This window comes from Tiliqua scincoides, chromosome 2 (assembly GCF_035046505.1).
Source record: "Tiliqua scincoides isolate rTilSci1 chromosome 2, rTilSci1.hap2, whole genome shotgun sequence".
Classification (NCBI taxonomy): domain Eukaryota; kingdom Metazoa; phylum Chordata; class Lepidosauria; order Squamata; family Scincidae; genus Tiliqua; species Tiliqua scincoides.
The window spans coordinates 109,137,481-109,162,293 of record NC_089822.1 but is presented as its reverse complement, the minus strand read 5'-3'; the positions used below and the strand labels follow the sequence as shown (position 1 = coordinate 109,162,293).

The 24,813-nt window shown below is 47.5% G+C and overlaps 1 protein-coding gene across 1 annotated transcript in view; it reads right to left on the bottom strand.

Moving 5' to 3' along the window:
• The window catches only part of RASAL3 (RAS protein activator like 3), a 43,453-nt gene that overhangs the window by 1,656 nt on the left and 16,984 nt on the right, over window positions 1-24,813 (bottom strand). Inside the window, exons 4-17 of the mRNA XM_066616301.1 lie at window positions 18,206-18,303; window positions 17,820-17,908; window positions 15,984-16,089; window positions 15,242-15,340; window positions 13,996-14,538; window positions 13,313-13,457; window positions 10,257-10,401; window positions 9,252-9,488; window positions 8,062-8,263; window positions 6,778-6,878; window positions 5,077-5,389; window positions 3,888-4,010; window positions 3,176-3,375; window positions 1,462-1,537 (exon numbers count right to left, since the gene is read on the bottom strand). Coding sequence (XP_066472398.1) covers window positions 1,462-1,537; window positions 3,176-3,375; window positions 3,888-4,010; window positions 5,077-5,389; window positions 6,778-6,878; window positions 8,062-8,263; window positions 9,252-9,488; window positions 10,257-10,401; window positions 13,313-13,457; window positions 13,996-14,538; window positions 15,242-15,340; window positions 15,984-16,089; window positions 17,820-17,908; window positions 18,206-18,303 — 2,477 coding nt within the window. The remainder of the gene's footprint in view (window positions 1-1,461; window positions 1,538-3,175; window positions 3,376-3,887; window positions 4,011-5,076; window positions 5,390-6,777; window positions 6,879-8,061; window positions 8,264-9,251; window positions 9,489-10,256; window positions 10,402-13,312; window positions 13,458-13,995; window positions 14,539-15,241; window positions 15,341-15,983; window positions 16,090-17,819; window positions 17,909-18,205; window positions 18,304-24,813) is intronic.

Below are 24,813 nucleotides of genomic sequence, written 5' to 3'. Positions count from 1 at the left end.
TCTGCACGCGCTCAGAGGCGCTGTTTCCTTTTGTCTCCTTGACACTCCAGGGGAAAAAAGGGGTAGAAGGGAATGAGGTTCATGGGCTGAGCAGACCAAGGCTGCCACCCTGCCCACACTTTCCTGGGAGTAAGGCCCACTGAACTCAATGGAGCTTACTTCTGAGTAGACATGCATAGGATGGGGCGGTAAGTGCCACCGGTGCTCTGGCCAGCTGGGCCTCTCTCCTCGCTCGCACTCACCCAGGCCGGGAGCCTCCTGGACGACTGCTGCCGCCGCTGCCACCTCCTTCACCCCCACCGCAGTCCATGCCTGGGGAGGGGGAGGGTGGCCAGGGCCCTCCTTCCTTCCAGCCCTCCCCTTGCGGGAGTCCCCCCTCCGCCTCCACCTTCTCCTGAGGACAGGGCCCGGGCCCTTCAGCCTCTGCGGTGGCCACCTCTCCCGCCACGCACCCTTCCCTCAGCCGCCGCAGGAATACCAATGAAAGGGGCGGGAAAGAGCCCCGGAGCTTCCCGATTGGTCCAGTGCCGCCAAGTGTCCCGGATGCGATGGCGGGCCAATCGGGAAGCTCCAGGGCTCTTTCCTGCCCCTTTCAACATGACGGGCCAATCGGGAAGCTCTGGGGCTCTTTCCCGCCCCTTTCAATCAATGAAAGGGGCGGGAAAGAGCCCCAGAGCTTCCCGATTGGCCCGGCGCCGCCGAGTGTCCCGGATGCGATGGCGGGCCAATCGGGAAGCTCCAGGGCTCTTTCCCGCCCCTTTCAATCAATGAAAGGGGCGGGAAAGAGCCCCGGAGCTTCCCGATTGGCCCGCCATGTTGAAAGGGGCGGGAAAGAGCCCCAGAGCTTCCCGATTGGCCCGGCGCCGCCGAGTGTCCCGGATGCGATGGCGGGCCAATCGGGAAGCTCCGGGGCTCTTTCCCACCCCTTTCAATCAATGAAAGGGGCGGGAAAGAGCCCCAGAGCTTCCCGATTGGCCCACCATGTTGAAACATGGCGGACGGGAGGCTCGGCGCGTGATCGACTGGATTTTGCTTCGCGATCGACCGGTCGATCGCGATCGACGTTTTGAGCACGCCTGCTGTAGCTATTTGCAGTGGTCATTCTGAATCCACAGCAGCCATTCTGAAGCTATCCCTGGCCATTTTTAAACATCTGCAGCCATCCTGAAGCTAACTGTGGCCATCCTGAAGCTATCTGCTGCTGGCATTCCTGACCAGGTTAGCTACCCTCTTCCTAACCCATTGATTCCATAGGTTCAATGATTTGGTATCCATGGATTCATTATCTGCTATGATTTCTAGGAACCTAACCCCAGTGGATAATGAGAATTGACTGTATGTGCCAATCCTAATATTCTGTATGCACCCTCAGCTGCCTCCCTACCATTTGTTGGGCAGTCTTCTTCTCCCCTTCACTTCTGGGCTGACCCACTGCCATGAATGTCTCCAGAGGACTCTTACCAGACATTTGGTCTTTTCCTCACTGACTCGAAGCTTCTCGTGATCCTTCTTCCAGCTGCCCTCCACCCCTGACAACCTGCAACACAACAAGAATCCGCATTGGTCTAGAAATCTGCATCAGGGCGAGAGGTCTACCTGGAGGGTTCAACAGCCCTTTCCACACACATATTGCACTCACTGGTTGGCCTTTAACACAATGGTTCCCAAACTCTCTAGCACTGGGATGCACTTTTTAAAATGACACTCTGTTGGGACCCACCTAGGTTTACCAGACTTTTTTAAAAAAGATCTAGAAAGAAATGTTTTATTTCTCTATAAGTAATAACCAGAAAAAAGACCCTCAAACATTTATCTCCCTATATTTAAACATACAGTACTTACAAACTGCAGGAGCTCAGCAGTTTGCAGGACAGGTAGCAACTTCAGGGTTTGAGGAAATTGGTTATCTGATCTTTCTATTACCCTTACAAGACCCACCAAAAATCAGGATGCGACCCACAGTTTGGGAACCACTGCTTTAACATGTCACTGTCTCCCAGCCTCAGCCCACCATCTGCAAAATGGAAATTAGACTTCACAGGGATTTTAAAGAACACAATGAAGGTGTATAAAGCTCTTCTCAGACTGACCAAGAGAGTCTCCTTATAGCAGTGGCTGCTCCCCTACCCTGTTCATATTTCTAGTACTCTGCCTTTGCCTGTCCCATCTGTGAGGAACAGCTCACCATAGATGATCCTGACTCAGACCTCACTGGTGAAATGTTACAGCAGGTACCAGCTCAGTTCACCATGCCATTAAGGTTGCCATGCAGGTTCATATGAAGCCCTTGCCACAACTCCCTTGTTTCTCTGCCATCCTGCAACTATCCTTAAGCAGGTGTGCATGAAACAATGGCATATTCTTCCCCCATTTATCCCTACCACCACTCCCCTCCCTTTCTTCTATGGTCTCCCTTATGCCTATTTCTAAACCAGGGGTGGGAAAACATTTTGGCAAAAGGGTCAATCATCTCTCTGACACTGTGTGGGGGGAGGGGGGGAGAAAAAAATTAACATTTAAATTTGAATAAATTTACATATAGTGACATAAATGAGTACATTAGAGATGGAACTTATATGAATGAACAAATTTTACTGAGCTTATTTATAATACACATGAGAATTATAAATGCGCAATACAGGCAAGTAGAATCACATGAGAACTATGAACTGTTTGCCGCAAACTTCTTGCACAGTGAAAACATACAGACCATGCCAGAAGCACATGGAGATGTAAGTTGTTCAGAGGTAATGTGTGTGTGTGTTTAAAATAATGCCCAGGAAAAAGCAGAAAACACATGGAGACTATAAAAGGCCTGGCTCTAACTTGGCTAGCAGCTTGCATCTGGTGGTCATGACCAGCAGTTGTGGGCCAGTGTGGGCTCCAACCCTCTCTGATGGGCCAGAGGCTCATTGGAAACTGGGGGCTCCCTGACGGCTGGATTGGGGTGCCCCCAAGGGTTGCAAATGGCCCGCAGGCTGAGATTTGCCCACCCCTGTTCTAGACTATTGCCTCTCTCAGTGAAAGGACCTGTCCTCTCATTTGTTGTAAAACAACATGTACAAGGTGGCCACAGCATTCCTATAAAAGCTTAAATGGCTTCAATCTCAAATGCATACAATCTCATGGTTAGGGCCCAAACAAACAACCTCTATGGAATCCAAGAATGTCTTACCTGCCACTGAGCTGGATAAGGAGGCTTTCAGTCTCCTCCAACCTTTTGCAGAGGGCCTCTTCCTGCTCCTGAAACCTGACCTGTTCCTCCAGAAGCATTTGATTTTGGGTAGTCAGTTTCTCCAGCTGCTCTTCAAAGATTTTCTGCTTCTCCTTGGCTGCAGTCAGCTCTGTCTGCAGCACTTCCATCTCCCTTCCATACTGGGGGGGGGGGGGGGAAATGCAAGATCAGCAGTTAGATTAGCCAGAGACCAGTCTATTAATAGAGATTCCCTACTGGGTTTGCCCTGCATGATTCTGAGCACCAGATCTGGAAGTCCCTGGTTCAAATTTAGGTCACTGTGATGATGGCACTTCTCTTGCTTTTTTCTCATACCCTTATGCTTCCTTCAAGGAAAACCTCAATGTAAGTTTCAACAGCTTGAGTTCAGTTGTCACTGCAGAATGATCACATGGTCAAGCAGACGGTCATTTCCATCATCTGCATGTCCATCATCTGAATCCACGAACAACAATAGCCCCTAACCAGTCCACCTGCTGGGATTGGCAAGCCTGCCTATGTTTTACACGTACTAGGGAAACACCAGTGATTGAGGAAGTAGATGTGGGTTGGCCTATAACATGTAGATTGCTGCTAACAATAGCACATGCAATCAGAGCTGGAGGAGACCCAGTTGGATGAAGAGCTTGATAATTTGAGAAGTCTCTACTACCTGTTCCAGCGGCCGCAGGGCATAGAGGTCACTTTGTGTTGCAGCTGCCTCCTCAGAGTGACGCAGCCAAGGCACTGTGGATTTCCGGGGGAGTGATGCAGATGGGTGGACCTTTGAAGACCCCTGGAATTCAGGTAAGATTATTACTTGGGTCTTAAGGAGACCCTCAGATCAAAGAGGTGGTAGGTCCAGCCCAGCTCCTTCTCCCAGCAACTTCTTCTCTCTCCTTATTAGAATATCCTAATAACTGGAGCATTTCTGAAAGGTACCTGCTCAGTCTTTCCTGGAAAACCAGAAAGGAGCTTAGGAAACCTTCTTGTGATTCTGCAAGGACAGCTTTAACAGAGAGATCATGTGGGTCAGAAAGTCTGGCACCCTGGTGTCCAAGTCTTTTCTCCTAGAATTGAATGACACCTCTCTGCAGAGCTGGAGATATAGTGTATATTGCCCAGAAACCTGGGAGAGAGAAGTGCTATAGCTGTGTTTGTCCTCCTTTTGCCAGAGCAGCAGAGAACAGGAGGAGTTATGAAATGCACTTCACTTGTCTGCAAGTCAGATCGACTGATGGCCAATAAATGCATCTCAATGAGAGTCTGTCCATACAGAGATCTGTCTGGAATGGAGGAAAGCTGTATCAGATGATCTCCACACCAAGGATAAGATAGGGGCTGGTGTAAGAGGTACACAAATGTGTAAAGTGGTATATAAATACTAGTTGAAAAGCGGTATATAAATACTGTTAATAATAATAATTAATAATAAAGACACAGTAGTTTTGCAAAACTGAATCGGAGACAGGGGACAGAGAGCAGAGCATCAAAAGCACCTCTGAGCGCAAAGCTTCTCTTTGAGAATCTGACATGGGGTAGCTGATCTGTTCCCTTGAAGGCCTGCAAATGATACTTCCTTCGGTCTTAGATTGTGTATATATATAAAGAAGGAAAATTTTACTAAAATGCCATGAGATGCCAGCGCTCTCTCCTCCAAAGGAAGACCAACTCTGGTAGCGATGCCCTTCTAACTTCTTGCCACTTGGAGAAGTGGGGAAGTGCCCAACAATATTCTGCTCTCTGCAGCACAACTGCTTCCTTCACTCCTTATCCAGGGAACTGCTAGGCTAAGGCAGCCAGTGGCCACCAAGCCAGGCTGAATGGTTAGGAGACCAATCTGGAGCCCGTGGAGACCTTACCTGAGAGGCCTTGCTGTTGCCACTGCAGCCGCCGTATGGGTTGGAGACGCCAGGCCGAGGACTGCTGTCCCGGTGCTCAGTCACATGCTCTGTGCTGCTCTGCTTGTGCAGTCTTCGGGCCACCTTGCTCTGGGTTGGGACACTCTGAGTGCGCTGCACTTTGCTCCTCGTCTTGACTGGGTGCAAAGGGACCACAGGCTCCTCCTTGCCTCTGCCCTTCTGAATGCTGGTCATGGAGTGGCTCTTGATCAGGGGGCTATGCTTGCCCAGCTCACGAGGGGGCAGAAATCCTGGCTTCAGATTTTCTGTTCGTCTGGGTCACAAAGCCAGGGGTGGGGAGGTGAGCATGACCTCAAAGCAATACACACCACCTGAACCCTGATTCCAGTCCCCATACTCAAACCTGACCTGCTAATCCACTTCAGCGCTATCTGATACAGAGGAAGGGCTGACTCATGGACATGGTGGACATTTCATCCCATAGACATGGTGGGCACCACAGAGCAGGGCCTGTTCAAATTCTCTTGAAAAAGATTTAAACTCTGTGCTCAGATTTTGCAAACCAAGCATATGTACGTACCTTCGTTTATTTTGCAAAATGCACTCAATTGCTTTGATTTTACTTCTGAGTCAGATTTTTTAGTATTTGCCAGTGCGAGGGGTGCCCCAAAAGGGGGGGGTCTCAGGGCGTCATCTGGCGGGGTGCCGAGGGTCAGCTGGATGGTCTCATGGGACCCCTGGGTGGGGTGTCCCCCTCCCTGGGGTTCCTTGCAGGGGAAGCCTCAGACCAAGCCAGGGGGAGGGGGTTCACGACACCCTTGTCCTCCTCCCTGGAGGCAGGATCTGAGGCCCTTGGTCTTCAGGCAGGGGCTCCAGCTCCAGCCTTTCCTCTCCAGAACTGCCTGTCATCACAGGCCTCCCTGCTTTTATCCTCCCCCGCCACACCCTCGGCTTCTCTCCTTCCTCCCTCTCTAGGCTTAAAGGGGCCTTGACCCTGGCCTGCTTCCCTCCTCTTTGGTGGTTAATGGTGACCTGGCCCTGCTCACTGCTCAGGTCAGGTGAGCCCTGGGGGGGACGGTCTCTCCCACCCAGCTGACCAGGTAAGACGTAGGGCAGACGTAGGCCCTACGTCTTACCTGGTCAGCTGGAGAGGTGGTGGTGGCTCTATGGCCAGGCAGTTCTGTCCCTGGCCTGCAGCCAGGTAAGGCAGGGGTCGGACAAGGGCTCGACCCCTGACAGCCAAATGCAGGATTTGTTCAGACGAAGAACTATGTCATGTCAGGAAGAGGGATATGAGTGGGGAGGGTCTCAACTTAGAATCAGACCATCTGAAAACACCACCTAGTCCCGTCTTAACACCTAGTACCATCATCTGGTCCCAAAAGAAGATAGGATCAGCCAACTACCAACGCCCCCTCCACCCCATCCACAGATGCGTGCTGATCAACCTGTCAGTCCAAATGACAGGGAAAAGAAGTCCCACCCGGGGCCAAGAACTAATTCATTCTGGGAGAAATGCTCTCCCAGAACCAAATAGTCAGTCAGTCAAACTCTAAGCATGAACAAAATCCATCTGCTGAGCCTTCCAACAGGTAAATTTTCTTCTTCCTATCCTTTGGAATGGACAACATGACCTCATTCCTTCACTACAGTCCTCCCCACCCATCAGCAAGGAGTGTGCACCACAAGTACAGCAATTACCTCTCTGTGCTGGGGCCAAGCTGAACAGAGACAGGCACTGGTGTCCCCTCTTGAATGGCACGGAGGATCGTGGGCAGAGGTTCCATTCTCTCTTGCGTCCGCTTATAAGTAACAGAGCAAAAATGGTTGCTGTAAGAGGCCAACATATCCCAGGGGGCTTGCAGAAAATGGGGAACTGATATAGCTAGGTTGGCCAGACTGAGAGTAAGATTTGATCTCACCCTGGCCAGATCACAGGTAAAGCTTGACTGCTTAAGTTTGGCAATTCCTACAATTTACATTTAAAAGTGTGTGTGTGGGTGTGTGCATGCCTGTGTTCACAAACACACACCCCTACCTCATCTAGTTTTAAAAATATTTCCCCATGTTTGCAAATTCCCCCACACCCTTTCCCTACAGTCCTACCTTAATCTTTCAGAACAGTGGTTCTCACTCCATTAGCACTGAGACCCACTTTTTAGAATGAGAATCTGTCAGGACCCACCAGAAGTGATGTCATGGCTGGAAGCGACATCATTAAGCAGGAAAATTTTTTAAATCCTAGGCTACAATCCTACCCACACTTACCCAGGAGTAAGTCCCATTGACTCTCATTGTTAAAAGCATCATTGTTAAAAGATCTGTTAAAAGTACAGATCTATGACATTTCCCCAAATGCAGTCACACCTTGGTAGCATTAGGTCTAACATATTAAAAATAAAATATTGAAAGAATGGTGACCCACCTGAAATTGGCTCTTGACCCACCTAGTGGGTCCCGACCCACCATTTGAGGAACACTGTTTTAGAAGCCTGATTGCAAATACATTAAAAAAATTTGCACTCTCAAACTCCAGACCAAATATCCTTCTGCCTTTCCTCCCTCTCAGCACAAGGACTGCCTTGTCCTATACCTCTGTGATTCCCCAAATGCACTGTTCGCCAAATCCCTGCCTCTGCTGGACACCACTGCCAATGAGTTTCTGTCCTCCAGATTTTAAGCCCTCCCTCTGCTTAATTAGATAATGCTGTTTTGTGAAGTAACTGGCAAAAGACAGGGATGAGCTTGCTGAAAAGGGAGGGAGCACACAGTTGGCACACAGTTGGTCCCAGGAGCTCTCATGCCAGTCTTGAAAAGCCACATGGCTTCAGCATCTCATGTTGGCTCTTCCTGGATTCAGCTTCGCATCTCTGCTTGAACTGTTTCGGTCAGAGAAGGACATTCAACATATTGCCGCTAGGAGGCAGACTCACATAGGCACATGCACACACACAAACCTCAAAGGGACAAAAGCATCTCTAGTACCTCTTCCAGGGTGGAGAAGATGTTGCAGAGCAAAGAGTGAAGGATGGATAATTCCAGAGCTAGGTCGATGGAGTCATCATAGGCAGCCAAGTGCATGGCACTGCCAGGGCTTGAGACAGCACTGAGGAATGACTTCATCGTGTCCCAGTTGCGCTTCAGAAATTCATTCATGAAGCTCATGTAGGCCTCCTTCTCTCCAAACCTGTAGAAAATGGCATGACACTGTCAGCTGTGGCTAAGCACTGGGGGTCAAACTAGACACATATACTCTGGTGCCTGCTGCATTCACATATGGGGAGGGGAGAATCTTTTTTTTTTTAACATGAAATTGAGTATATGCATGAAGGGACCAAACCATTTCCCATCTCTGCCTTACTTTGCTGCACTTTCAAACAAAGTTCTCCCCCAGGTCTAATATTTGGAAGTGAGTAAGGCTGGGGAAAAAGTTGTTTGAAGTGAAGGAGCACTATAAAGTAAGGAAAATAGGGTATGTTTCAGGATTTCCCCATGGATTTCTTTATTTTACATTTTCTTCCAAGCCTGGAAGGTAAAATTTCTGAATAATTTAATTTTCATCACATTGAACAATCAAATGGATATGCAGTGGACCTCTCCCCCCCACCCGCATATACCGAAATCAGCTGATAATGAAATCTGCAGGGGAGGTAGGGTCGCAACACCTCAAGGACTCAGAGGGCCATGCTGGGCCCTCTGGAGTTTGCACCAGCCTCCCAGTTTATTCAGAAGGCTTCCCAGACGCAACCAGAGGCCACTTCTGGTTCAAGTATGCAACTTCTGTTTGCAACCAGGAGGTGTTCTGAGGTTGGAGAAGGCCCATGGTGTGGACCACAGGTGTGACTGGGCCTCTGGTTGTGTCTAGGAGGTTCTCTGAGCCCCAGGCTCGGCATCTGCTGATGCTCAAATCTGAGTGCAGACCCACTGTATTTATTTTTATTCATTGTGGTAGATTTTCTCTCTCAAAATGTCTTTTTAACAAAAACCTATAGCTTTTCTTTTGTGTGTGTGTGTCATGCATTCTGAATGTCCACAGAAATATATAGATACCAATGTCCTGGTTACTAATCTCTCGTATATTTTTGAAGACCAGTGTTGACTGCCCACCCTGAGCCACGTCCAAGCATCATACCAAATCACTCTTCCTCGGCACAGCCAGTCATCCAGGTACCTACGTGGTAAAATTTGCCAGATTCTGGATCACTTTGGCCACCAGGGTGAGGGTGCGGGAGGTGGCATCATCCGGATACTCCTGGGTGAGGCCAAAAAGGCTGGGTGACATGATGGCTGGACACAGAAAGCGTAAAAAGAGGGACGCAGAGATGAGCCGCTGACCGATGCCTGCCTTGCCCCGCAAGAGGCATGCCTCCTGCCAGGCAGTGAAGACCTCACTAAGCTCAGCAGGAAAGGAGCTGCAGAGAGAAAGAAGAGGGTGGCTGAGAAAACACCCAGAGGTGGACATTTTGTGCTAAGGGAGCCTAAGGGCTATGCAGGAACACAGAAGAGCCAGAGCTTAACTATAGGTAGTCTCATATGCTTCAGGTTATTGCATTACACCAAATACAAATAACATACATTTTAATTTTGCACAATATAAAAATAAGGGATTGGTGCTTATACATTACTCCAATGCCTTTGAATTCATTGGTCAGAAAGCCAGGAGCAATTGTTGTGCAACCAGGTAGAGTACAGCTTGCATGCTTTCATTTCCTCATTTTTGTTCTTTGTACTTACTTTTATTAAAGCTGAAGATTCAGGGAGAGCCCTGGGTTCTCCCCGAGGGGGCCAGCGCCACTGGCGTACTTGGAGGGGGGCAAGTAGGACAAATGCCCCAGGTGCCGACCCTCCAGGAATTCTCAGAGAGATGCCATTTTCACAGTTTGCTACATTTCAGTAATGAGAATTGCAATCTGTACATGCTCAAAGGCACTAACTTTACACATTGAACCCTCATATCACAAAGAGGCTTTGCTCCAAATGAGGGCTGCTGCTGTGGCGGCTACCAATTCATTCGACCAGCAGGCTGCTTTGAGAGGGGCTGCCAGGGTTCCTGTATTGGATCTTTCTGTTCCAGAAGTATAAGAAGCAAAGCTCTCCTTGCATGAAGGAAGCCACACACAACAGCCCCAGTTTCCCCTCACAGAGGCCCAGTGGGGACTGTTCCTGTTTCAAGCACTTACTGGCTAGACCCAGCGATCCTCAGGAAGACCTCCTCACAGATCTGTTGCAAGTTGCTGCGGTTGTCAGCCAGGTCACATGACACACACTTGCTGGGGTCCACTTCACAGCTGTTTGCCAAAGCATAGTGCTGCGCTATGACATCGCCTGCAAGACATCCACAAGACTTCAGCCACAGCCAGACTATGATGACAATGATGTGATGGCTTAAGATGCAATCAAGACACTGCAGAGCTACATGAACTACAATGCTTGATCAAACCAATGGCCTTCCAAAATCAATACCCTGCCACCCACAGGGGAATGCTTCCACATTCCTCAGTAAGTTGTTTCAGTGCTTCTTAAGGACAGAAGAAGCTGCCATTATACTGAGACCACTGGTCAATCCCAGGGCCAAACTATACATTACACTCCAGCCCACAGTTTAAGTGTTGAGCTTAATAGCAGCCACAGGACCAGGACTGGGGCTCCAAGTGCATGGGGGTGGTGGTGGTGGGTTAAGTCTCTCCCCTTGCACTGCAAGGTGATAAAAATGGCCCAGAGCTTCTATTAGTCTCAGGAAGGGAGCTTTCACTGGTGCCAGTGGAGTTTGCTCCCAAGGGCAGCGGTGGAGGGTGGGAGTGCAAGCAGAATTTCCTTTTGGATGTGCTGTGAGAAGAAAGGGTTAAACGCCCACCACCCTGTGCTCCAGCCCCAATCCTGGTGACCCTACCCCTGGACTCCTATTAAAGTAACCAAACAACACACAAGGTCAAACTATACATTTTAGCATACCGAGCAGGCCGGCCCTAATTCACTGACAGCTGCTTTTCAATTTCCTTTTAATGCAAGTTGCCAGTTATTGAAAATGGGACATTTTATGTACAAAATACGAGCACTATAACCTTATAGTGCTCACAAACCTTATAGAATTCTTTGAAAAGGTCAACAGGCATGTGGATGCGAGAGAACCCGTGGGCATTATATATCTAGACTTTCAGAAGGCGTTTGACACAGTCCCTCACCAAAGGCTACTGAAAAAACTCCACAGTCAGGGAATTAGAAGACAGGTCCTCTCGTGGATTGAGACCTGGTTGGAGGCCAGGAAGCAGAGAGTGGGTGTCAATGGGCAATTTTCACAATGGAGAGAGGTGAAAAGCGGTGTGCCCCAAGGATCTGTCCTGGGACCGGTGCTTTTCAACCTCTTCATAAATGACCTGGAGACAGGGTTGAGCAGTGAGGTGGCTAAGTTTGCAGACGACACCAAACTTTTCCGAGTGGTGAAGACCAGAAGTGATTGTGAGGAGCTCCAGAAGGATCTCTCCAGACTGGCAGAATGGGCAGCAAAATGGCAGATGCGCTTCAATGTCAGTAAGTGTAAAGTCATGCACATTGGGGCAAAAAATCAAAACTTTAGATATAGGCTAATGGGTTCTGAGCTGTCTGTGACAGATCAGGAGAGAGATCTTGGGGTGGTGGTGGACAGGTCGATGAAAGTGTCGACCCAATGTGCAGTGGCAGTGAAGAAGGCCAATTCTATGCTTGGGATCATTAGGAAGGGTATTGAGAACAAAACGGTTAGTATTATAATGCCGTTGTACAAATCGATGGTAAGGCCACACCTGGAGTATTGTGTCCAGTTCTGGTCGCCGCATCTCAAAAAAGACATAGTGGAAATGGAAAAGGTGCAAAAGAGAGCGACTAAGATGATTACGGGGCTGGGGCACCTTCCTTATGAGGAAAGGCTATGGCGTTTGGGCCTCTTCAGCCTAGAAAAGAGACGCTTGAGGGGGGACATGATTGAGACATACAAAATTATGCAGGGGATGGACAGAGTGGATAGGGAGATGCTCTTTACACTCTCACATAATACCAGAACCAGGGGACATCCACTAAAATTGAGTATTGGGCGGGTTAGGACAGACAAAAGAAAATATTTCTTTACTCAGCGCGTGGTCGGTCTGTGGAACTCCTTGCCACAGGATGTGGTGCTGGCGTCTAGCCTAGACGCCTTTAAAAGGGGATTGGACGAGTTTCTGGAGGAAAAATCCATTATGGGGTACAAGCCATGATGTGTATGCGCAACCTCCTGATTTTAGGAATGGGTTAAGTCAGAATGCCAGATGTAGGGGAGAGCACCAGGATGAGGTCTCTTGTTATCTGGTGTGCTCCCTGGGGCATTTGTTGGGCCGCTGTGAGATACAGGAAGCTGGACTAGATGGGCCTATGGCCTGATCCAGTGGGGCTGTTCTTATGTTCTTATGTTCACTATCACTGTCTGTGGTCCTACTGCTTTCCCCACTTTTCCACCACCCATTCTCAACAGTCTCTCATCCTAATAACATCTGTGATGCAATTGCAACAATATATTTTGTTTCAAGAAGCAAGCAACTGCAAACAGAGAACAAGTAATTAAAACACACATGAAAAGCACATGCACAGAGGCTGGAAGTGAAAGTAAGCAACTAATTAAAGGGACAGTAGCCCAGAGAAGACTCTAAAGAGCTTGCCATTCCACACATGAAAGGTTGTTGCCGTGATCGCATTTATGTTTAAAAATAGTCTCTCCCATAAATCAGGGAGGACAGCATGGAAACCACTAGGGTGAACTGGCTTGGCAAAAACATCATCTGGATTGTCCGCACAAACAAAATGAGGAAATACAGGATGGTCTATTCTGAAGGAAAAGGCTAGTGTGGAAGTGGTTGCGGTCACTTGTCCTTCTTCTAAAGGTACGCTTGCATCAAATGGAGATGCTGCAGCCACATAAATTTTTCCCACTGAAAACTAAGTGCTTTCCTGGGACAAGCTGCCATACTTCACAGCAGGAGATTATAAAAATAAGTAAACCTTGAGGAACATTAAAGAGCCTGTTCTGCCCATTGTTTGGCTATTTGGTCCTCAGATCAGGTTATGCGTTGGGCAACGAAGACTGGAGCTCCAAAGAACCCCCGGGAGCTTTGTTCTCATGACAAGAAAGCAGCTTCCAGGCAGGGACAGAAAACCCTAACTAGTTCCTTCCTCCTGTAAAGGCCACAGTCTGGTCACCCATTGCCAGCCAGCTGGCTACACAACTTACTCAGTGTGGCTAGCAGGTATGGGCCTCCCACCAACTTCATGTATTCATCAATGGCTTTGGTGGCCAGTGTGTTCTCACGGAAGATGAGTGCTTCCCGCTCGTCGAAACGGTCCAACTCTGCCACACCCAAGTCAATGAGAAAGGCCTGCAATGCCAGAGGGGAAAGGATTAGTGGGAACAAGCCTGCTCTGCGCCAGTGATCCCTTGTCCCACCTTCCCTCCTGCTCCCGAAACAGGGCCCCAATTTGGTGATGGGTGAAATATACAAGTTGAGGCATATTCTGTGATTCTGAGAAAGTCCAACAACAACAACAAAGGGGAGTGCGTGGGGCAGAGTTACTCAACCAGTGGGTACAGTTTCTGAGTCACCATAGGATCCAAAAGGAAATCCAATCCCAATGGCAGTGAAGCAATGCAAGGGGGCGGCACCAATAGATCTGACTTTAGAAAACCCCAAATGGTGCAATCAAACCTTGAGTTTTCTTAAGAGTCTCTTTCCCAGGGCAGCAGCAAAGGGACCGACTGGATTGGACATAGACCATTGGCCAAAGCCGTTTAGAGGGCTCAGAGTTTGGTGGTCTCAGGGAAGTGGTGGGAGATGCAACCTCCAGACTCTTATTGACTCCACTGGTGGTTGTTCCCCAGATCCTTCTCAGCCTGTGCATTTGTAAACAAGAAGATACCTTGGCCTTGCCAGTGCTCTGCAACACGCGCACCAGGACCCCTGTCAGTTCCTCCTTATCCCTGGCATTGAGGTTGTGCTCCAGCCCTGCACACAGCTCCCGATAATGAAAGGTCAGGTACTCAGCAAACTCCTTGTACTGCACAATGGGTAGCACACGGATGTCACAGTATCGTCCTCGTAGCCGGAGGGCGGGCACGGTGTGCTTGTCTCTGCCCAGAGGGTACCACTTCTCCAGTGGCTGGCGCACAGCAGCCAGATCCTTTAGGGGAATGGAAGTGTTGGCAATGGCACTGCCTTTCTGGCGCTGCCCCTCCTCCTCCTGCACCAGGCAGACTTGCAAGTCCATAGCCGGTGGCAGAGTCTTCAAGTCAAAGTGTTCACCCCAGAAGATTGCTCCTGTGGGGCTGGCTTGCTTGGTAGTGGTGCGAGCGTACAAGATCCCATCTAGAAGCAGCCTGCAGAAATAGCGCTTCTTGGGAGACAGGTCCCTTGCTTCATACACCCAAAGGCTCAGTGTGCGTTCCATCCGTTCACAGTTGTCCTGGGAAAGTCGGAAAGGGAGAAGGTCATGAAATGGAGTGTGATGCAAGGCAAAGTGTAGGACTCAAAACCAAGCGGAAATAAACAGGGATAGGAGACCATGTTCAAGATATAGAGAGGCCAAAGAAAGCTCAGCTCCCTTTATGCTTTTTATGGCCTCCTGACTACAGTACTTCTTTTTACAGTACAATCCTATATGTGTAGTGTACTCATTCCTATATATTACTGTACAGACATAAATCTCATTAAGTTCAGTGGAACTTTTTCCAAGGTAAATGTGCATAGGACTGCATCCTTAGAAGCCTATAGGGTTATGGTTAGGTTAAGCCTGGGGGGAAGGGGGGGAGGCCTGCGGATTTGAGGAAGGGCCCCGTATCTTCTCTGCAACACTTGGAGCACTGGACTGCATTGGACAGGTTCAGCAAGATCAAGGCGGAATGGGGCATAAGGAGGAGCCAAGCAGGATCAGAGGGGGGGGGATCAAGACCAAGGATGCCAATAGAGGTGGGAAAGGGGGGCCTGTGTCATGGTGAAATGGAGAGAGCATGAAGGATGGGTGGCAGGACTTGGGGCAGGAACAGTACAGAAACGCATGACTGAATGTGTTGCAGGGTGGCAGTTAATAAGGGGAAGGTGGAGGAATTGGTGCAGAGGGAGCATGCACTTGTTACAAGGAACACAAGACAAGGAAGTGCTGCCTGTACCTTATTAGGTTGGACTGCTCGGCGCAAGTCCTCCATCCAGCGGGTCCTCTCCGCAGAAGATGCACAACTGAAGCAGCGACGTCCTCCACTGCTCAGCACCTGGGAGAAGGGAGGACAGTATTTATGACAGTCTATGCTCTGCTCTTCTTGTGAGGCAGGGCACTCCCCCCCCATCCCTGCGATCATCCATTCTGTTGATGGGGGACAGAGAGGCAGAGGGGGGCAGAGCTTAATCAAAGTCATAGCTCACCTCTGGATCCCAATGCCAACGTGGGGGTTTAACCTTAACCTGGGATATGTGCTTGTCTGTCTATACCCTGTTCTGGAGGACAATCTCCCACCCTGCTTTACACCCTCACCAAATGGTACTCTGCATCTTCTGCAGGGACCCAACAGGTCCAACCCAACAGGTCCAACCCAACTAGAGGAACTTCTCATAGTCCCCCAGGTAGCCAAGACAGTTATGGACAGAAGAACAGCAGAGGACTGAGCTTCAGCCTGAGGATAACTTGCCTGGTCTGGGAGACTGAGTTCTCTACATCTTGTTTTGCTGGAGAAGGAAGAGCCTTTGAGCACAAGCATAAGTCATTGTAACTTTTCTATGTCAACTGTCATGGCTCCCATCAGTCCAAGGTGAGGGGTAGTGGCTTCCAGGCAGACCTGAGCCCCAGAACCTCTTCTTTGAAAGGATGCCCTGGGTACTGGGGGCTCCTCAGCTTAAAGGAGCACCAGAAGCCCTTACCTCGAAGCAGAACCGCTCTCCCAGAAGGCTACTGTGAAGTGGGCGGATCAAGACATCCTTCTCATTGCTCAAGTCCAAAAGTAGAGCGGGGCCAGGGGGGGCCTCCCTGCAGGAAAGGATAGAGGGGCAGAGATAGAAGAGAAACAGAAGGTATGGAAAGTTCGCTGTGGACAGTTCATCAAGAACTGCTGTTTTTATTGTTAAATGATGTGCAGCCCATCCTATTACACTGACAAGTTAGCTTAAGTCCTGGAATAATGGCACAAAAGCAGCCGTGCTGTTCTGCAGGCTGTGGCCACCAAGGCAAGCAGCTGGAGGCCATGCATGGATGGCCATGGCCAGCTGAACCTTCTCTGTCCTGTACTGCCACTGGTGAGTCTGCAGCGGGGCAAAATAAAGGAAGATTATGGGCAGCTCGGGACAGAGAGTAGGCTGAACCAGAGGTGGTTTGGGGGCAGGAGTGGGAGGATCTCAGTAGCAGCTGTGCATACCAAGACCCTATCACCCTTCCTGGCCTGGACACACCCCCAGGAGTCTCCTCAGACTTAAGCCAGCAAAAGAGCTGGCGTAGGTCCAAGGAGATCCACTGGAGGCCGGGTAGTCTACTGGGACTGTCTACTGGTCTCCCCTGAGCTGTCTGGTCATCCCCATAGCATGCAGCATGTGCTCCATTGGCACTGCTGCATTGTGCAGGCTGACAGAGAATAGAATTGGGCCCATAATTCTATAAGGAGTGTCAAACATAAGGCCCATGGGCCAGATCCAGCCCACGGAAGCTCTACATCCAGCCTGCAAAAGCTGATATAGCTGCAGAGCTCTGCTTGGCCAAAGTCTGGAGGCCTCCAATGCTGTTCCAATGTCTTGTGAGACTTTGGAACCCAAAATCTTGGTGGGAGACTAAATCTTGGTGGTGGCGGCTGCCAGATCATAGCAGATCTGGGAGAGATCTAAGAGGGCTGGGAGGCAGAGGCTGTGGGGGAGAGTGAAAGGAGGAGGAGAAGGAGCAAAGAGACCCTGAGAGAGATGTTTGGAAAACAGAGGAGGGAAGTCACTTCCTGCTTGATGACATAACTTCCAGTGCTCAGCAATGCTCAGTGCTCTCAATGCTGTTCAGTCCTCTGTATGAAACGAACTTAACACCTCTGTTCTACAATAGGGATACCCATCCCCGTTGGGTACCTATAGTGTAGTTCTCCAGAGTGTTTTTAAGAGACTTTTCTAGGTAACTACTACTGGCAGAGATACTTATTTCCGTTGGCCTACGTTGGTGAAATGTATTCTTGCACTGCTAATGTACAGAATTTGAACATTGCAGTGAGCAACAATCATTAGCTGTTAGAGGTATATCATTTATGCTGCCAACTCTACTGCTGAAACATCACTTACTGTGTATGGACCGTTTTGAATCTTCCTAATATAAGAACCAGAAGACACTTCATATCTTGAAAAGTTCTTGGATTACATGCAGCAGTGTATGTATTTGTTTCCCGTTACGTCTGCTACAGCTACGTGAAGGAGTATGTCTTTATTTAGCGACCACAACGGTTGCTCCTCATTTCATGCTGAGTCCGTTGAACTTCAGCATGTGCTTGAAAGTTCCCAAGATCAGTTGCCATAGCCCTCCTCAGTCACAGGGATACGCTTTGCTCATCATGAGAAGACGGATTCGTGAATTGGCCCTTACCCCACCACTTGGGATTTTTGCAAGAGCAAATGAGGACTGAAAATCAATTTGTGCCCAAAAATATGATAAATGAAAGCCATCGGAGCTCTGGCATTATATTCCTCTGCAGTAACTGCCACTCTGTGCACACTGTGTAGAGCTTTGGGGCCTACCTGTCACCACTGGCAGGGAGTGTGACTGAGGAGTCAGACTTGGCATGCATCCGTCCCTTCCGTTCTCTGAGTCGTCTCCACAGCAATCCCTGGGGAAGGGGGAAGAATGAACTATAGTGAGGGTCTCCTGTATGCTGCTCTGGTCTGGGGCAACCTCCTCATAGCAAGGCAAGGAATCATAGCTGGACGGGATCAAAGAGTCCAGTACTCTTCCCAGGGTGGAATCCTTCCCCAAGGCACCCACAGCCCAGCCTCACACACTCAGCCTATATCATGTAGGCTCTCAGTTCCCACATGCAAAAAGAAAAGAGAATTTCCCTCCCTCAACCCCCTTAAGTATCACCTCGGGTCCCTGAATCTGCCACAAGCAGAGGGGGTCTTTGTACCTTTACATTGTTGAGTTGTGGCCCAGAGGCAGATTCCTGGAAAGACCTTTTTTCAGGGGCCTGTGCATCTTGCAGGCTTCGTCTCTCAACAGACATATCTGTGGGAACAAAGTGGACTGGCTTAGCTGCCAAAGGCCATGTAGGCTGCAGGGGGCAACACTTGGCAGATGGAATAAAGCGGCACCAGCAATTGCTAGCCCTTCAGTGTTGCTTCAAAATCTTGGATTCTAGCCCTTTGCCAGCCTAACCATGTCTTAGGTGTGTGGCTAAAGTTGAAACCAATATTCACAAATATTCACTCCAAGGCACTTAAAGAAACATTTGTTACATGCTGCCACAACTCTCCTTTTTATGTGCCAGGGGATACTGTGCTGGGTCCACCACCTCCTTCATCTTAGTAAGGATTTCACTGATTGGCCCAATTTACAACTTACTAGTGCAACTTGGGAGCTATCGAAAATCCACTACCTTGAGGATGATTGGGCTATATGCCACACCATGCCTGATGACATAGCTCACATGGTTAGGAATGCCAACTTTTGAGTAAAACATTACAGGGCCCCCTGGGTGGGGGGTCAGGATAAGCCAGAGAAAAATGTTGTGGACCATGGACAGAGACAGAACAAAACCTGGTGCCGCCATTTTGTAGGGAGAGCCTAGAGATTCAGGGTGATGATGCCAATAGCACATAGACCTTTGTCATTTTTCAGATACAGAGAGGAAGAATAAGATTAAATGCGCCTTCTCTGCTCCCAACCTCAATTTGTCCAATGTATCATGTGTATGGATCCTATGTGTATACAGTTATACACAATAAGGGGGAGAGAGGAAGATGGCTGCCCTCTAGCAAGATCCCGGTTGCTGGAGCTCTTATCAATTTTACCTTTAGTGGCAACGTGGGAGTTTTTTCCTCCTCCGAAGGTATTTTAACTTGCTGAAGATCTTGCTGGCAGCATTGATACTGGTTATTTCACTGCTTTGGGGTGTCTACTGTTGTGTATTGATTTGGATTGTAAACATGGGCAGAAGGAGGAAAAGGCAGCGAGCTGGTAGCGGTTTTCCATTGAAGGTCTCTGAACAACTTCGATTGGACCAAATAACATCTTGGAATGAGACAGTGTTACTCCCAATCCTGCTTCATTTAACAAATCTGACTGTCTAGAGACTGAATCTGATCTGGAAGGGGAAGAATGTAACAATACACTATATTTGGGAAACACTAAGTCTGGGTCCTGCCCTGAAGTGACTCCACAAAATATTTGTGCTTGTGAGAGTGCACTGGGAGATAAAGACCCAGCTCAAGGGGACCGAAAGGACCCAGAGGACCTTGAATCAGGAAACACATGCCTCCTAACTCTACTGGGTGATCACTCCCTAGCTGCGGCTAGAATGGTGCTGGCACTCTTTTGAGAATTTAAGTCAATATCTTCCCAAACTGATGCACTACAGGAAAAGCTGCAGGAGCAATCAGCTCCAAGACTTAAGGGCAGCTCCCCAGCAACAACACAAGTTTACAGCCACACACAGATAGTGTCCAAGGATGCCTCTGTCTCTGCGAAAGAACCTAGGACTAAACCTGTTGCCTTTCCTAATACTGCTGGCTCTCACTCACGCTGTTTCCAAGCAAACCAAATTCTCTTGGAAGTTGGCAGAGTGCCAGTAAACTCTGGAAAATGGCAGGACAGGTTCTGTATAAAATTATCCTTAAGCAAACTTTTATGTATGGAACTAAATCAGATCGATATGATAAGTGCCCAATGGCTAAGTAGTTCTGCCTTTAAAACCAGACTCCTTTTGTCCTTTGACACCTCTACAATTCCCCTGACTCTGTTTTGGATGAGACTGTTCCTTGGCACATTTAAAATAACAGCAAAGAGAGTCTTCTCCGATTTCTCAGACTCTGACCGAGAGCTGCTGCCCTCCTCCACACATAGCTCAAAGCCTCTGACCACTGCGTCATCTCCTAACCCTGTACAAAGTGATTCCTGGCTGCTTGCCCAGAGAGCTGATAAGATTGCAGCAACATCCTCCTCCAAGGAGCAAACAAACTCTCAGAGCCCCAAAATAATAAAGAACATGATTGAAAGGGATTCAGCTACCTTGCACAGCCTAACTCTCTGCCTAGAAGAAGCCTTAGCGAAGCTGAATCGTTCTCCCAACCTGCGATACACAGGAACTGATAAAGACATACATGGAAAGCTTCCCCTGGTTATCCCATCAGAGCCCATCTGATGCATATGTCAGCCACATGGCAGGAACAAATGAGGGAAGCTGAACCTAAGTCAGTAAGTTATCCTTTGAACAATGATGAAACAGCTGACGCTGCTGGGGCTACAATGCCTGAAGAACCTAGGGAAGACTGTTCAACAAAGCTCAAGGTCGTTGAGACTGACACTATGGAAGTTGTTGAAGAATCCAATAACTCATGGAACTTGGAGGATCAGCCTGCACCTCTGGCTTTTCCTCTTCCTACAGAGTTGACTGCTAAAAGGGTATCAACCTCCTCTTCAGGTTTGAACCAACAACCCCTTGAAACTCCAAATGACTAATTGGTTAGGATGGATCATATGGAGTCACTTTCTATAAGGTATCCAGAGAGGGTTACTAACTCACCCACAGAGCTACAGGATGAGATGCTCAACATAGACACAGAACGTGACAGGAAACACTCTTCAAGGAATTCTGTGCTCAGCTCCGAGGACATTAAAAGTACCAGTGATGTTCCTCAGCGTCCGTCTAACAACCCTCCACAAACTATGATGTCACCTGGGAAAGGCTTTCCCAGCCGTGACACAAGCCTCCAGTCTATAGATTTACTGCTGCAGCTGGACATCGATGAGGACACACTGACCAGGGAGGCCCTGGAGGCATTTAGAGTTCTTCTCCGACAGGAGCAGCTGCAGACGGTCAAGAAGGTGGAGATGGTCTGTCAAGAATTAACGGACATCGTGCTGACCCCCGTTCTTCTGCACCTCCCAAGAGCTTACCTCCTTCGCAAGACTGTCCAACATCTTTCCCAGATGTGCCCCCCAGAGGTGGTCTCTCCTGGCTGAGATCCATCAAGAGCCCCCAGCTGGGAGAGGTTTGTCCTCCTCCCCTTTTTATGGGTGCTCTGCCTCCTCAGGATCATCATCTGACTATGTGGCTCGGATCCCTAAGCCTATTAAACTGCCTTATAATCCTCTGGACTTACCATCTAAGATATCCACTGTCAGCGGCCCTAGCCAACTGGATGTGGTGTTGGAGGAAGCAGCAACAGAGACACTCAAATCACCTCCACCAACTAAACAACAGTCAACACCTGCTGATCTAGAGGAAGCTACAGTACAATCACCTCAGCTTTCACCAGAGGATATTCAGTCTAGTCAACTGCTGCAGATATCTTCTACACTTGACCATACTCAATCCCTTTTAGTAACTGGAACAGCCCCAGTAGGAGCAAATCCGCTGAATAACCTGGAAGTCAAATCAAGACTGTCTGAGGACTCTATCTTTGAGTCTGGGACACAGCAACTTGTGATAAGTAACCAGAGGGGTCTAGACCTCAAATCCCCTCAACTTCAATTCCATCAGATTGACTCTTACCCAACTGCTCCCAGAGCATCCCACGAGGCCAGCTGAAAATCCTGTCCTGGAATATTGCTGGCTGGCTTGCAAAGACAAGGGGAAAAGAGCTAGACACTGTCTTAAGAGACTGAGATGTTATTTTACTGCAGGAAACTTGGGCAATTAGACCTATCGAGTTTGAAGGGTTTTCTTCCATATTTTGCCTGCACGGAAGAATGCAGTAAAAGTTCACACAGTTGGAGGCCTTGCTATATTAGTGAAACCTGCTTTCAAGTATGAGTTGTTATTTATGGCTGATAGTTGTTGCAAAATACAAGTGATCAGGCTGAAGTTAATGCCCCAAAGCATAATGATAATCAATGTATACATGCCTCCTTTAAAAGATAAATCTGCAACAGAAAAGCAATGGGTATATCTTAGTGGTATAATCAATGACCTGACTGGTAAATTCCCATCTTATAAATTACTAATCAAAGGAGAACTCCAGGGTGGGGCAAAATTCTGACATCTTTTATCAACTTTGGGATTTACCTACTGATATGATATTGCCAGAGCCCGGCTTATTTGAAAGGCAATCGAAAGACAGAACGATCAATGCTGCGGGGCAGTTTCTAGCCAAATGCTGTATTACCTATGGCCTTATTTGGCTAAACGGCCTAGACGTTTTCGGCGATAATGGAGAATTCACTCACATCTCATCTAGAGGTGCAAGTGTCATTGATTACATTTTGGTCCCATCCCCCCCCCCAACTCCTTCTACAGTTAGCTAACTTTTGTGTTGGATATCCTCATTCTAGTGACCACCTACCTCTGATGTGTGATTCATTTTATTTTCCAAATTGTTACCATAACACTAATATCCAGGAGGAAGCTGGCTACTCAAGCATAACAAAAAGAATTAAATGGGACTCAGATTCTAAGGATATATTTTGTGCATTGATATAAACAAAGGAAATCCCTCAGTTGTCTGCTTTGGATCAACCAGGGATTATCCTCTTTTTTGAGGACCTAATATCCACTCTCTTGAATATATTAGGTCAGATCCCTTCACCCCAAAGAGCTGAGGGTTGGAGAGATGATTCTACCAAGATTGATCAGATCTGCTTATCTCTGAAAACTGCTGTTCGCAGCACTTATAAAAAATTCAGAGATACTAATAGTAGACCACTTTTACACCAATATTTCAAGCTGACTGCCCACCTGAAGGATGCTGAGAGTTTCAATCCATCGTATTGCAGAAGTAAGATGGTCACTCTTAATTAACACTGTTAGATCTAAAAATGTGAAGAGTTTTTGGCAAATAATATCAGGCTGTTTTTCATAAAGAGCCAATCGGTATTACCACAGTTTCTGCTTCCAAAAAAATTAGCGAATATGAATAACAAGTTATCAAACAAATGTTGGAAATGCCATGAATATGAGGGGTCATTCTACCATATGTGGTGGACGTGTAAAAAAGCAAAACATTTCTGGTCAGAAATACATATAGAGGTTACGAAGGTACTAAGGTATACAGTTTATAAAAGTCCAGAATTGTTTCTGTTAGGTTTAAATCTGGAGAAAATAGTAGTTAATGATAGAGCCTTATGGTATATGGTGACTGCAGCAAGGATGGTATATGCAAAGTACTGGAAACAAGATAAAGTCCCCGATATAGATGAATGGTTACAAAAGATGATGTATATAATGGAAATGGATAAGCTCTCGAGAAGTTTCAATGAGGAAATGTCAGAGAAATTTTACTCGGAATTGCATAAATTTAAAGTTTATTTGGAGAAAAATTGGGAGGTTAGGGGTCTATTATGGTTATTTGAATGATAATAATTGCTACATAATGAACAAGAGTTTAGCTTGGTAATAAATAAATTTGGTATAATTTAGCTTGGTATAAATAATTAAATTTGCAAATGGTAAAAGACGCTGTGGGAAGTCTGAGGTGGGGAGGGAGGTGGGGAGTAGAAATGGGATAAAGGTAGTGATTGAAATGAAAATTGTTGATTTGAATCTATTGAAGATATAATGTATTGTGATAATTTCAATAAAAATGTATAACCACAGTTTCTGCTAATCTGTGGGAATCACATTTTAAATCAATTTTTTTTTTGATGAATCTAAATCTATCTCTGTTGTTAAGGCATGTATCCTGCCAGACCTCCCAGACTGGCCCACAGTCAAGCTGGATGAGGTCATCTCAATTATTAACCAGCTGAAACAGGGTAAAGCAGCTGGCCCAGACACAATTCCATCCAATATCTATAAAGCAGCACCTTATTGGTGGGCTCCAATCACTGCAGAATTATTTACAAGAATTGATAAATTTGGAGTAATTCCAGAATCCTGGACTAGATCAATTTTGGTCCCTATTTTCAAAAAAGGAAATAAGAACTTTCCTTCCAGTTACAGGCTGATAAGCCTTCTGGATGTTGCAGGGAAAATGTACACATCCCATTTACTGAGGAAACTCTCTTCCTGGATATCCGATTACAACATCATAGGCCCAGAACAAGCAGGCTTCAGGCCAAACAAGTCCACAGTCGACCACTGTGTAATATTGTCCCACTTAATTTTCAAACAGGTGACTCAAAATAAATCTCGATTTTATGTGGCATTTCTGGACCTAAAGTCAGCTTTTGATTCTATTGATAGAGACAGACTCTAGGAAAAACTTGAGAAGATGGGACTCGATAAAAGATTATTATAATTAATTTGTGTCCTCCACCTAATTGTCTCTTGCCAAGTGAAATTATCTCCACAGGGTCATCTCTCAGCTCCAATCCCAATCAACAAGGGGGTCAAGCAGGGTTGTGTGCTGGAACCCATTTTGTTTATTCTTTTCATCAATGACTTGACCCTCTTTCTAACAAAGTTTGACATGCATTGTCTCAAATTGGGATCAGTATACTTTCCTTTACTTTTATATGCTGACGACATGGCTCTAATCTCCTGTACAAAAATAGGCCTACAAAGACTGGTTAAAACCTGTATTGAATATCTTGCAACTCTCTGCAGACAATTATGAAAAGTCCAAAATAGTGGTTTTT